Source organism: Martes martes, assembly GCF_963455335.1.
Source record: "Martes martes genome assembly, chromosome: 8".
Classification (NCBI taxonomy): Eukaryota; Metazoa; Chordata; class Mammalia; order Carnivora; family Mustelidae; genus Martes; species Martes martes.
Window position 1 is genome coordinate 50,014,553 of NC_137895.1, and position 14,727 is coordinate 50,029,279.

Consider the following 14,727-nt stretch of genomic DNA (forward strand, 5'->3'; position numbering starts at 1 on the left):
TGTTGTTGGTGGTTTTTGTTTGTTTTTTTGTTTTGTTTTGTTTTTTAGTTTCTCTTCTCCCTCCCTCCCTCTTTCTCTCTCTCTCTCTCTCTCTTTTTCCCTGTCTCTCCTTGCTTCTTGGTATGGTCATATTAGATGTAAAGGTTTTCCCAAAGAATGGATAATAAAAGTTTGATTACTCTCTCACTATACCATAGTTTACTTCCACCACTTTATTTATGTCTTTATTCTGTGCCGTTTGCTTCCCCTTTTCTAATACTTACGTTTCTATGGCAACCAGTCCATTTGTATGGACGGTGAATCATGGCAGAGTCACAACAAATATGATAAAAAGCTTCTACGCTGTATTGGTGATGAGGTGAGGCCAGAGCTTGCAAAACAGAAAAAAATTCCCACATATGTTTCTGGTAGAGAAGGGCATGCCAAGAAGAATTAAATTCTTCTCCCCTAAATATTAAAACATTCTGTCTCATTGACCAAAGGGGGAAAATACACGAAGTCTGTGGCAACACGTGACAAGAATTAAAAGAAGAAAGTGCCGTGTTTGCTTCACAGGAAGAATGATGAGTATCCCAGCACGGGGCTGGGAGAAGTGTCACAAAGCCCTGGGAGCGTTGCAGGGCCGTGTCACAAAGGGAACCCTCTTGCCACCTCTTTTGGAATCTTACTGACCTTTGCCCCCCAGCCTGGGCTGCTTGGAGGTCAAGGCCTTTTCCAGAACCCTATCATCCCCCCCGTGATGGCAGCATGACTGAGCGGTGGACCTGCTTCTTTCCCCCGGCTTCCCGCTTCTGCACACAGAGCCAGTGTAGACTCTGTCTGTTTGCAGTCCGCCTGACCTGCAGTCAAGTGTGGAAGCTAGACCACGTCCCCAGAACAGTCTTTGCCTCTTGTGCCATCACCATTTACTAGCAGGGTGGCCAATACTGAAGAGAGCCGAAAGGAAGAGAATGAAGAAGCCGAACAACTTCTGTCCCTGCCACCGACCCCTGAGGAAAGGCCGGAAGGCAAAGGCAGCTAATGGTAAGCTTGTAGATGTGAGCATGCAGGGAGCCCTCCAGGAGGTGGCTCATGAGCTGCGCCCTCCCCGCCCCCACCCCCGCACACCGCCAAGCCCACCCTCATTTGGAGAAGGGAGCTGCTGGACACCGGAACCGGATCACGTGTGCTGGACCCACAGCAGGCTGACTCCGATGGGGAACACTTCAGTGAGCTAGAGGTCGTGAGGTACGGGATCGAATAGTGAGAAACACAGTATATTAATAAATCTTTGCGGCCCCTTGCTCTGGATACCTTTTAAATGCTTTTCGTATCGGACAGTCAACCTCACAGACTTCTAAGTGAAGAAAACATTCGGCAGATTTTTAAAACTTTAGAAGCTAAAAAGTGATCGTCCGTTTTCCTCCTACTTACATTAGGTGAGACAAGACAATTCTTGTCTTGTCTGTGAACAGAACCCTCCAAGTGTGAACAGGAACAGGACAGAGCAGATGCGAAGCCTGAACACAACCTTGCCACACACTAGTGAGCAAGATACATGTACATTATGGCAGCAACTTAGCCATTCCCTTCTTCACCTGTGAGTAGCATTGGGCACCCTTCAGGCCAGAGCCAGTACCCTCCTGGAGTATCTGCTACTAGGGAGAGAATCCATCATACAAATGTGTAAACTACAGGGTTATAATTCATAATAAATCACCTTTTTCTCTTGCTGGTTGGCCGCATTAATGAAGCAGGGTAATCAAGCTCATCTTTTTTTCCTCCAAGTAATATTGGTTGTTTTTTTCTCCTGGCTCATCATCTTTAAATGTACAATTTATCTTTTTCATATCTGGTAATAATTTGCAAGACTTTAATATCTGTGAGTAATCAGTATGTACTATTTCAAATGAAATTTTATTGTTTCAAAGAACAGATTTCAATATGCCAAAGAACTTTCAGAGTTAATTATAAAAACCTAGATTATTTAATATAATCCTATATTTATTAGATAAATTATAAATTTATATGATTATAGAACCAACGTTTAACATATTTTAATCCTAAATTAAAGGTCCTAATAATTTATATTGCCTCGAATTTCCTCCTGATAAAGCTTACGAACTTAACGATGCCCACAGCGAGCACTTATTTCTGTTTTCAAAACCTTCCAGAGATTTCAGTTTCTCAACTGTCTTCTCTTCTCTAACCGTTCCAAAAATGTAGCAAGTGTGTCCTTTGAGAAGGTCTTTACTGTATCCAGCCTAATCCTTCCTATTATGATTGACCCATTTCTTCTTAATTCTCTCTTAGTGGAAATGCCAGTCAGCTGACTTAAGGGTTCAAAGCTTTTAACTTCAATTAAGTAATCTAAAAATCTGTACAAAACTGAGACCTCAAATGGAAAAAAATACATATTAATGTGAACCTATAGGAAAATTGACAGGAGTAAAGTATTCCTAATGAAGTCTGGAAATCATCACCTAGAAGACAGAATAAAAGTAATCTGCCAGATAGGTGACATTCTACTATTGTGTTCCTGCCTGCAATGAGAACAGACCGGAAAGAAACCCAGCTCTCCAGATTGTTGCTGAGTACCTCTAGTCGTTGTCTGCCACCAACAACAAATGCATGATATGAAGGACAATCAAAGTACAGTTGGCATCAACAAAGGCACACTAGAAAGTGTGATCTGAATTAATAAGGGATATCGCTTCTCAGCCTTTTGGCTGAGATCAAGTGTGAATAATATGAGGTAGTCCCTGGGTCAGATCTGGGAATGACCTAGGCCACCACCTGTAAAAAGCTCAGAGTTGGAAGCTGACTTTACCCTTTACTGCAGGCTACTTTAGTCTCGACAGTACGAATTCTGTTGTGAGGACAATGATGGTGCTTCTTAAGAAGAAGGTGATTTTCCTTCCTCCGCACAGACAAATGATCCACCTCACCATCCTCTGCCATGTCGGCTACAATGTTGGAATGAACCATATAGTAGAGATAATTGGGGTCCGAGGAACAACTTCTAGTTCCATAAGTCAGCAGAACCTGGTGATTCCAAACTGAACTATTGATTCCCAAAAGGAACATGTGGGTGATGTCACAAGACCCAGTTTGTTCTTTGTTTATTTAGTGTTCTTTGAATGTTCCAGACATTGGGATTTCAAAGAGGAAGAGAGCTCTGTCCCAATCTTTAGAGAACTCAGGGTCAAGTGGAGAGAAAGTCAGGTAAATAAAAACCTGATAAATACTGAAATAGGACTGTGTGTTTGAAGTGTGGATATGTGAAAAATGAGTACCTGGATAAGGCAGGGAAGGGGACATTGAAAACCCAGGGGAAGGGCTAAAGGGACAGAAGGATGAAAACAGGGCTGCAGGACATGGCACATGGAGGGAGCATCAAGGAGCACGAGACTGGATAGGCAGAAGAGCATGAACTTAGGAAGGGTCTTGTGAGATCTGCCAGCATTGAAGATGATGTTCTACAGGAAACAGGGAGGCATTGAAAGATTCTAAATTGGGCGATGACCTGCATATATGAGAAAAGCCACACTGGCAGCAATTCGGAGGCTGTTAGCATAAGACAAGAGGCAAGGACACAGGTTGTAAGTCTACAGTGATCTATATGAGCAATGGTGAGGATCTCCTGCAGAGAGTAGATGAACTGGGGGCCTCCTCATGAAGAGAAAGTTAATCTGGCAATATTATGCAGAAAGTGTTGGGCACAGAAGGACCAGAAACATGCATGTTCAAATACTTTAAATAAAAATAGTAAAAGCCAGAATTGAAGCATTAAAGGTAAGAAGGGAAAAGAGGATTTGTAGAGGTTATATTTTAGTGGTCATCTTCAAAGGACTTACTAGTCGATTGAATTTGAGACAATGGGGATGTTGGGAGTTAAAGCCCACTTCGGAATTTCAAGCCTGGTGAACTAGAAGTATGATGGTCCTATTCATAGAAACGATAGCAGGAATGAGAAAGAAAAAAAGATTAACTCAATTTCTAAAACTTTGAGTTTGAAGAGTCAGTGAGATATTCTTGTGGATGGGATATCCAAGTCCAGAAATTCATCACTGGGGCCTGAGAGAAACCGGAGGGTTAGATTTGAGAAGATACACACAGAGGTCATATTACAGAAGTGTGAGAAGTGAATGAGGGAAAGGAGAGAAGCCTAAGAAGAGAACCATGAGCAACTCTCTGCAGTGCAGAGAAGGCAAAGGAACTGGAAGGGGCTGGGAAAAGCCAGAAACTAAGAACAAAGCTTCATTGAAACCAAGAGAGTAATTTCAGAAAGAAAAGGATGGTTCCCAAGGCCAGTTGCTGCAGGGTAGTTAGAGTGGATAAGGCCCTTGATTTTTGCAATCAGGAAGTCATCAGTGAGAGTAGATTCAGTAAAGGGTGAAGGGAGAGGCCAAGTTTTAAGCAGTTTTGGAATCAGTACAAAACCTATAGGGAGAGGTCAGAAAGCTAGGAGAGTGAGCAGGAAAGTTGGAAGAAGTGAGAAAGTTTTTATGGCACAAAATCACAGGGAGAGGAAACAGAATCAGAAAGGAGGAGCTGGCCTTGAAAGGGAAGGAGGATACATCCTCCTGAAGCAGGAAGAAAAAGGAAGTGAGAGCAGATAATGATTCAGAGAAATTGAGGTGGAAAAGAATGTTTTCAAGGAACTCTTGTCAATGAAGGAAATGAAGGTAGGAGTAAAGTTTGGTCCTTAAAATGTTAGAAATGTTTGAGACAGATCCTATGAGAAATCAAATATTACATAACAGAAGATTCCAGGGCCCCATAAAGAATTGTGTGAATTCATAGTGACTTTGTTCAGCAAACTAGTACGAGCAGTGGACTTGGGCAGACATTATCAAAGAGTATAGTATATTAGACTGTAGAAAATGTCATGAGGTTTAAGCATCTCTGATACCCCCAGATGCCTCATTGAAGTGGTCACCAGGGGTCCAAGTGGAGTGTGGAGGGAAATGATGCTAGTAAAAGGCAATAGGTAAAGATGATAGCTTTCAAACTGGGTTCCGCAGATTCACACATGAGGGATGGGGAAGCCTCCTCTAGGGTCTCCTGTTCCTAACTCAGTACCTTTAGTAGCTCTGTTTTTATCTGGAATACAAAGGCATCCCTTACACACTTTCGTTTGAAGTGGGGGGAGCGGGTGGAAGCTATTGCTGCCAAAACCACTTGAAAACCACTAGATTGGAAGACAAGTGAAAGGCAGTGGGGCTAGAAGCCATCAAGAAGGGAAAGTTAGGGCCAAAGGACTGGGAGAGATGGCTAATAAGGTTGCGTGATCAATAAGGAGGGTCCGTTAGGAAGATCCTGGAGTTCTCTCCAGTTTGAAGGATGCTGGGGTCCAGCACAGGGCTCTGCTTATGGAGAGCTGAAGTCGGGTGGGATTGCCAATAATCAGCACTGGGAGAGCTAAAGAACCTTAAACATAGTGCATTGTGTGTTGCCATCATGTCAAAGATACTGAGGATATGGAAAAGCTACAGATTAGAAGAGGCAAATTAAAAGTCAAGCTCTGATGTCAGTGAAGAAATGGGAGGAAACAGGAAATGTAGAAAAGTATGGGTTTGAAGGTGAGATAAAGGAGAAGTACGTACGTTATACAGAACTTTAAAGTAGAAGTGGCTTATGGTAAAAAACAAACAAACAAACATCGGATGTGTGGAGCAAGAAGGGCTGTGAACTCTTTCTCCTTGCCCCATGCAGGGAAAGCGAAAAGAAAATGGCTTCTGGTTGCAGCGAGTTTTGAGATATATGGTGTCAGCTAGTTTTAATTACAGTAAAGAGGCCAAAAGATCTCTTTTGGAGGAAATGACGGTCCAACATCGGACTGTTCAGAGGGCTTGCTCATAGAGAGTAAAGGAGGCAAGGGTCCCAGTGGGCAATGCTGATAGGCATCTAGGAGTGGAGTGGCCTTTCCATGACCCAAACTGGGGATAGGAACAAGACAGAGATGGGTACCTGGGGCTTAGAAGAGTATCAGAAGAATGAATGCAACAAGAGATGACAAAGTAGATGGAGATGCCGTGAGAAAGAATGAAGACCGAAGAGCCTAAATTTGGGGAAAGGAGAAATGTAAAGTTTCAACAATTCTATCATGCCAACCCAATACTAGAATAAGGTTGATGACGAGCTCATCCTCACCACTCCAGGAGCCAGACTTTTTCTTCAAAGCTGAAGGTCAGATTGTTTATAAAAACCTTAAAGCTTAGGCACCAATGGATAGAGGGAAAAACGTATTAGACCAGTTAGCTCAACTCTTTTTTCATAGGAAAGAAATTAATGCCTTCCCCCAAGGTTACACAGCTGGTTGCCTACTGATGGAGCCAGGATCAAAAGCCAGATACCCAGTCCCAAAGCTGTCCTCTTCGTACAGCTCCCACAACTGTCCCTGGTACCAGGGCTGAGTATGTGACTGAGTATGTAACACTGTGACTAAAATGTAACAGATATCGGGAGATTCCTTTATCTAGTTCAGCTCTGATGGAATTTTTGTCCAGAAGACCAAAGTATCACCTCCACCATTGCCAATGAGCTTTTTTTTTTTTTCTTCGAAGACATGATCTGTGTCAGAAATGCTGGTATTCTGGGACGCCTGGGTGGCTCAGTTGGTTAAGCATCCAACTCTTGATTTCAGCTCAGGCCATGATCTCAGGGTCTTGAGATCAAGCCCTGCATCCTGCTCTGTGCTGGGCATGGAGCCTGCATGAGATTCTCTCCCTCTTCCCCCTTCCTTTCTCTCTCTCTCTCTGTCTAATAATAAGAAAAGAAAGAAATGCTGGTATTCCTTGTGCTTGCCTCAACCTAAAGGCATTTTTTGGTGTTTGTTCCTCTAGTGTCATTAGCCTCCAGCACAGTGGGCTTGGCTGGGCAGGTTGTTCACACAGAAACCACAGAAGTTGTGCTGACAGCAGATCCTGTCACAGGATTTGGGATCCAACTGCAGGGCAGTGTTTTTGCCACGGAGACGCTCTCTTCTCCACCTCTGATTTCCTATATTGAAGCTGACAGCCCAGCAGAGAGGTAAGACACTCTTTCACAGCATCTTTTTCTGTGCATTTCTTGTGCCGGCTATCTCTGACTAGCTAATAAATTATGGAACAGTGCTCAATGCAGGAAATGCAGGATGTAATGAACTCTCTGTTCGACCAATAAAATTTTATGTTCTTGATAAGGTTTGAGAAGAATAATGAGCACAGATGCCTTTATCTGGCAGATTTTTGTCCATCAGGGACTGGTGGCATATTAACTAAAAGGGAAAGAACATCCCTGAAGTTCAAACTTTATTATAATAATTTCTCTGCTGTGCGGGGACTATACATTCACCATTACTGTATATTGGTCCAGATCTGATTAAAAGAATACCACAGTGCTAAATTATGAATCACTCCTCTGGGATACATCGAGACTCCCTCACATTTGTAGCCGTCAAATGCAAGAGGGCAAGACCTTGCAGTTGACGTCATATGATGCCCACAGCATTGAATAAACAAAACCAAATGGGTATGCTATTTCACAAGGATCAAACAAAATAGATTTGGCAACATCCACCTGATAATTACCCGCTCCGTCTACAACCTCTAACATGTGGTTCTAAATATAGATGTGGGGTGCTACAGATTGGAGACAGAGTGATGGCCATTAATGGGATTCCGACTGAAGACAGCACCTTTGAGGAAGCCAACCAGCTCCTCCGAGACTCTTCAATCACAAGCAAGGTCACACTGGAAATCGAGTTTGATGTCGCAGGTATGATCATATAATCACAAGTCAGCTGCAGAGTTGGCAGTGGACTGCGTGTGAATTATATGGATTATGTGGCAGAAGTGGGACTATTTTTTTATATACCAAATACATTTTTGTTTAGGAGATTTGGGGTGTCATTTTGTATGGAGCATTGTTTTTGTACTATTCATTAAAGTGTCACCATAAGAACAGTTGAAAATAAATGTGACAAAATGAATAAGTAATAGCTACTATAAGGGTGATAAAAAAAAAATCACATAGCCTGTATTCTTCTAGATTTGTCCTTATATGCCAGAGAAACCATATTCTTCTGTCACGCAGACAAGAAAAGCCTCTCTTTGACCCTTCCCACTGCAAAGAACATATGAAAGTTTGGTAGGGAACAATGAAAATTCATTAGGTGGATTTATACAAGCACAGTTGGTAAATATTTGGTCTCTAGTGTTAAAAAGAAAACTGCAACAGACACTTGTTAAAAACAAGGAAGGCTTTCTTCATTTTTGTTTTTAACTTTATTTATTTATTTGACAGACAGAGATCACAAGTAGGCAGAGAGGCAGGCAGAGAGAGAGGGAGAAAGCAGGCTCCCCACTGTGCAGAGAGCCCAATGCAGGGCTCGATCCCAGGACCCTGGGATCATGACCTGAGCTGAAAGTAGAGGCTTAACCCACTGAGCCACCCAGGTGCCCCAAGGAAGGCTTTCTTCAGGACTATTTCAAGAGAAATTAAGACTTGGATAGGGAAGAGAAATTGAATTTAAGTTCAAAAACATTGGGAACCTGGGTGGCTCAGTGGGTTAAAGCCTCTGCTTTCGGCTCAGGTCATGATCCCAGGGTCCTGGGATCAAGTCCCGCATCGGGCTCTCTGCTCAGCAGGGAGTCTGCTTCCCCCTCTCTCTGCCTGCCTCTCTGCCTACTTGTGATCTCTGTCTGTCAAATAAATAAATAAAATCTTTAAAAAAAAAAAAAAACATTAAGGACAGCTGGGAATGTAAGGCCACTGAGCAAGGGAAGGGGGAGGGAGTCATGGAATGGAAACTGACTAACAGGAACTTAATTCGATACCGAGGGTGTGGAGATAAGGAATTTGATTGTCTACTCAAGGGAGGAGAGATTCTCAAAAAACTGACTGAGCAGGATTCTTACTAAAACGGGGCTAAGCAGGCCATGGACTAGGCCAAAGACAAGGCCTGGTTGAGAAGAGGAGCCTGACGTAAGTTTGGTCAGGAAGGGAATCCTTGTCAGTAGCTAACAGGTGTGTGGGTTGTAGAGGTTGGTGCCAGTGTCTATTTAATAAAATTGTCTTCACACAGTGAAGAGCCAATAATCTTTACCAATCACTAAAGATGTGCCTTTGGACATAGAGATTGCATTATCCCAACAAACACTTGCTGAGTGTTCACTGGAGGTCCATTGGAGATGAAACAGTAGACAAGGAGTGAAAAAAATCCCTTTCTTCGTGAAGCTTGTGGTATTACAAAAAGTTGATTTTTAAGTTAATAAATATAAATGGAAGCAATAATAAGTGCTCTGAGGAAAATAAAGCAGAATGGGGAATTAGAGGATGGCTGTGGAGAGCTATTTTCATGGGATGACTCTTGGAGGAAGTCATATTTGACCCGAGATTTGACAGTTGGGAAGGAGCCAGCTCTGTGGGAATATGGGAACAGAGTACTCCAGGTAGAAGGAAGAGCCAGTGTAAAAGACTTGAACCAGAATAATAAGCTGGGTGGGTTTGGCTGAGTGGCTCTTACTGAGGTGCCTGGATGGCTCAGTCAGTTAAGTGTCCGACTCTAGATTTCAGTTCAGGTCATGATCTTATGGTCATGGGATCAAGACCCACATGAGGCTCCACACTCAGTGGGGAATCAGCTTGAGATTCTCTCTCTCCCTCTGCCCCTCCCCCTACTCACATGGGCATGCATGCTCACACACACTCTCTCTCAAGTAAGTAAATAAGTCTTTTAAAGGGTTAGGGGGGACGCTTACTGTAGCATAAGGAAGTTGAGAATGGGGATTAGATTTGAAATTGGAGATGGGGTGAGAGAGATTATAAGGGGCCAATTAATGCAGTGCCTTGGCATAAAGAATTTATATTCCAAGTATAATGATATCGTGGAGCGTTTTATGGACAGTAGTGAGCTATCCTGATGGATGTGTTAGAGATCCTTCTGAAATGAAAAGGGACAAAAGCAGAAGCAGAAAACCTAGTTAGGAAGTTGCAGGGGTTGGATCCGTAAACAATCATGGCAGCTTGGACAAGGTGGTAGAGCTAGAGATAGTGACAAAGAGTAAAATTTAGGATGTGGCTTGAAGCAGGGCTCACAGACCTCGCTTATGGAATGAATATGGAAGATGAGAGAAAGGGAAGATCATGGATGACTCCTGAGTGGAAGGGTCAGTAACTGAGTAAACAGTGATGACTTTAAAGAGAGGAAGACTTAAAGGATGGAAATTTGAGGGTGACAGCAAATTCTATTTTAGACCTGAATTGGTAAACCCACTGCCAGTTCTAGGGGGGAAAGTACAAGCAGATCCTTTCCTGAATTCAAAAGGCAATTGTCGAGCACCAGTCTCTAAATGCTAGGCACTGTGCTACCTTCAGATCATTTAAAGGGAAAATATAAAGGATTAATATCCACCAAGTGCTCAGAATCAATTAGGCAAGAGCAAGAACTGTTGCAAGATAAGAACAGACTTACTGAATGTGTGTTGCCACTGGAATGTAAAAGGATGGGCCCAGGGGACCTCCAGCAATACCTCCTGGGGCCTAGGATGGGGGGTGAGTGTCTGGGGCAGAGAGCAGCCTTGAGGGGGGACCACCTGTCAGTGATTGGTAAAGTCTTTGGAATACAGGCGAGCACTAAGGAACAAGTGACAGGAAGGGGGGGATTCTGCCTGAGGAGAGATTAAACTAAAATTGAAAGGGGAAGGATGCTAGCAAAGGAGATAATGAAGATGCAGTCTGAGAAGTGGAGGGAGAACCAAAAAAGGTAGCATTTTGGAAGCCAAAGCAAGAATTTCAAGGTCATGGTCAATAGCATAAATGTGTTTCAGAGAATTCAAGTAATATAAGGCAGGAAGGGTCCACTGTATTTGGCAATTAGGAAAAAGCACATTGCAGAGTAGTTTCAGGGAACTGGGGGGCCCAAGTCAGACTAGTAAGCTGAGGGGTGAGGAAAGGGTGGAGAATGACGGACAAGCTATGCTTGCTTTCTGCCAAGGAGCTGGGTTTCGGAACAGAGTATGGCCAGACAAATGCAGTGAATGGATAAAAAAGATGGAGGCCACTGTGGACTTCTCTTTTTAGAACTGCTCCAGCATTTTATTACATACTGGACACTCCTTTATACTGCCTTATCCTCCACCCAGTGGTTCTCAGTCAAAATCAGTTTTGCCCTAGGGAACCTGTGGCAATGTTAGGAAGTATAGCTGTGGATGAAAAAAAAGATGGCATAAATGATAGAGGGGGCTTCAGGGTCCAGAGGGGAGTTATTTTGTTTTGTTGTTTTGTTTTGTTGCTATTGGAGGGATCTGAGCATGCTTGCGGTATAAAGTAAATGAAGGAGAAAAAAGATAACTGATGGGTATGGATCCCTACAGGAATGAGAGGAGAAGTTATCTAGAACATAGGTGGGCCTAAGACAGAAGGTTGGCACCTGCCTCTTGTGAGTTTAAAGAGTAGGATGTGGGCACCTGGGTGGCTCAGTTGGTTAAGCGACTGCCTTCAGCTCAGGTCATGATACTGGAGTCCCGGGATCGAGTCCCACATCGGGCTCCCTGCTCAGCAGGGAGTCTGCTTCTCCCTCTGACCTCTCTCCTCTCATGCTCTCTCTCTCTCTCTCTCTCAAATAAACAAATAAAATCTTTTTTAAAAAAATAAAGAGTAGGATGTGAGAATATAAATACATTTTTATCTGTATTTAGGGTTTCATGTAAGAACTGTCAAGCGAAGGTAAAAAGATCAGCATCTTGGGGAATTGAAAAGGGTGATAGTTTAGAATACCTAATGGGGAAATGAGTGAGAAAGCTAACCAGACTCCTGTGAAGGGATTTTCGAGCTGCGCAGTAGACCAGGCAAAGTCCAGAAGCTCCAAGTGGATAGCCCTGTCAACCTGTATGGTCAAGTAGTTCTTGGTCAGGTGACCTCAGCTACTGAGGAATAACAGTAGAGGTGGTGGCAGTTAGACTGAGCCAGAGATGGAGATTTCTGGAGAAGGTTCAACAGGAAGAAAACTAAAGTCACAGTGGGTCAAATTGTTGCAGGAAGAGCACATGAATAAATATGGTGACAACTTCAGAAATCACGATAATATTTATCAAATGCTTGCTCTATAGCATGTCACTCCTCTAAGCACTGTGTATTAGCTCACTTATAACAGCAGTGGAGGTTACTATGATTACTGAGGTTACTATGATTACTATGAAAACTGAGGCCCACATAGTGACTGGTAGGGCTGGAATTTTCACCCAGGCATTCTGGCTCCAAAGGCCACGCTCTAACCACTGGACATACTGCCTTGAAGGAATCCAGGTTGCAGAGGGGAAGTCAATAATGGAGCCACGTGATAGACTGGGAAGAAAGGGAGGACTGAAGGATCTAGGAGTACTCGGGAAGAGAAATGGGCATGCTGAGAGAAAGTTGAGAAGGGAGCTAATGGCAGGAGACTGAGTCAAAGTGGCATATTAGAGCTTAGGATTTCAGAGATCAAGAATGGCTCAGGGTAGCAGGCTGCTGAAGTGATATAGAGTGGAGGTGAATATTATTCAACCAGAGGTCTGGGAATTGGAAATGCAGTGTGAGGGAAAGATCTTGCATACCATGGAATCTCCCAGAAGGAGGGCAGGACTTGGAATGAGGAAAGGAATATGAACTAGCTGCTCTTGACACGCCAGACACAACCCTATCAAAGGATCTCTGCAGTTTCCCCTACCTGTAGCTCTTCCCCACCATGTTCAGGTGGTCTGCTCTCTTCCTTCAGGTCTTTGCTCAAATATCACTTGTTCAGAGAATCATTTCCTCACCATCTATCACTTTGTCCCCTTTCTCAGACTTATGGTTCTTCTTAGCCTTTCTCATGCTCTGATGTTATATTGTGGATTTATTTATTGTCTTGTCTTCTCCAGCAGAAAAAAAATCTATGCTGTCAGGGATTTTGTGCCTTCTGTTCATGAATGTATCCCAGCCCCTAGAATAGCGCTTGGAATGCAGGAGACTCTCAGCCAAGATGCGGTGAACGAATGAATGAAGTACAGTTGCCTCTCCTGAGGGACTGGAACCAGGAATTTCAGTTTGCATCCAGAACTGGTCCCATACCCGCTATTTCTCTGGGGTTCCTGGTCTCTCCGTGCTGCATGTTTCTGCATATCTGCTTTATTTGTCTCTGCACAAGTTCTTTCTGACTTTTGAGTATACTTGATTGCCCCATCTTTGCCAAGACCAGCCAGTTCAAATTTCTAATTCTTGGATTTGGTTCATCACAGCCAAGCAGGAATCTGGTAGAAGGACCCTGTAAGAATCAGTCAGATGGTGGTGAGGGTATGGTTTTCAAAGGAGGCCGTCTGCAAGCCCCAGAATGTCCTCACTACAAGCTCACAACATTAGTGGTGAAGTGACTCTTACAATCCAATACCTTTGTTTATTTGTAGATGGGGAAATTGAAGTTTGGGTGGGGAACTCAAGGTCATACAGCAAAGTGAATAGTAGATCCCAGATCTGTTGACTTGCACCTGTCTTCTTCATATCATGTTACACTGCCTCTTCAAAGAGATGTCAGAGTTTCCAGCATGAAAGAGCAGGGTTTCTGTTCTACTGTCATTGTTTGTCAAGGGGAGGTGGCTATCCTGCCCACTGTAGGAGGTTGGGTAGCATTTACTTGAAACACCTCCATTGTGAATGGCCAGCACGATTTGACCTCTTCCATAATCAGTCTCTAAGTATTTACTTGTGCTATAAACGCATTTTTATTTTATGTGTATCCTCAATATTTATTCATTATTTAATCCATTCTTAATATAGATGTATATATTAATATTTGTTGATTAAATACTTTAATATCCTTGGTTTAGGCTCCTAAGAAATAGAAACTATGTCTAGTAAACTCACTTTATTCAGTACCAAACTTGCCTGAATAAGAGACCTAAGGTCTTCTCCCCTACCCTGGTTGTTCCATAATTCAGTCCATTTCGAATGGATAGAAATGATGTAGACTAGGGCCAGAAAACAATATGCTCCCATGCTATCTTTCTCTCTTCCCTTGTTCATGGCTGATCTCACTAATTGATTTCAGTATCCTCCTGCTGAGCCCAGACACAACATCAGAATCTCCAAAAAAACACTCTAGCTAGTCATTACCAGTCTACTGGCATCTGTTGGAAACTGCTGGAATCAGAAAGAGGTTTTTTTTTAGCCATTTGAGAACTTGGAACATTGGTAGGCAATATCTAGGCATGAGCAATTTCAAGACTGCCCTATCCTTCTGGATTCACTCCTAATTGTACAGGCGTGGGCCACCTATTTCTAAAATTCTTCCTCAAAAGTATATTTTACCCAGATATTTATTCCCAAGCTACTCGTCTCAGAGATTAGCCACTTCTATTTTATAACTATTTTAAGTGACATAGAGAGTGTTTAAAAAACTTGACGGCGAGTACACTCTTGCCTAAATCTCTCTCTTTAAATGGGTACTACTGTACAAACAACACTGTGATAACATTTACAGAATTCTTTTTAAAGCTGGAATGACTCATAGCCTCATCACTCTAAAAACAAAAGTTTAGTTTTTTTCTATTTCTTTACCATACCTATTTACCATATATATTTATATATATCTAATATAATAATATGTAATAATATATATTTATATTTCCTTTACCATACATATAATTTTATAAAGCTATACTCATAATATATGCACAATTTACATTTTGCCTTTTTTCAATACTGTCTTTTAAATACCAGTCTAAAAAAGCGTAAATACTTGAGGATTCT

The 14,727-nt window shown here is 42.6% G+C and overlaps 1 protein-coding gene across 1 annotated transcript in view; it reads left to right on the plus strand.

Moving 5' to 3' along the window:
* Window positions 1-14,727, plus strand: part of GRIP1 (glutamate receptor interacting protein 1) — a gene marked incomplete at its 5' end in the record, with an annotated part of 234,870 nt that overhangs the window by 149,518 nt on the left and 70,625 nt on the right. The window contains 2 exons of the mRNA XM_080810212.1: window positions 6,828-7,014; window positions 7,595-7,740. Of these exons, the coding sequence (XP_080666338.1) occupies window positions 6,828-7,014; window positions 7,595-7,740 (333 nt within the window). The remainder of the gene's footprint in view (window positions 1-6,827; window positions 7,015-7,594; window positions 7,741-14,727) is intronic.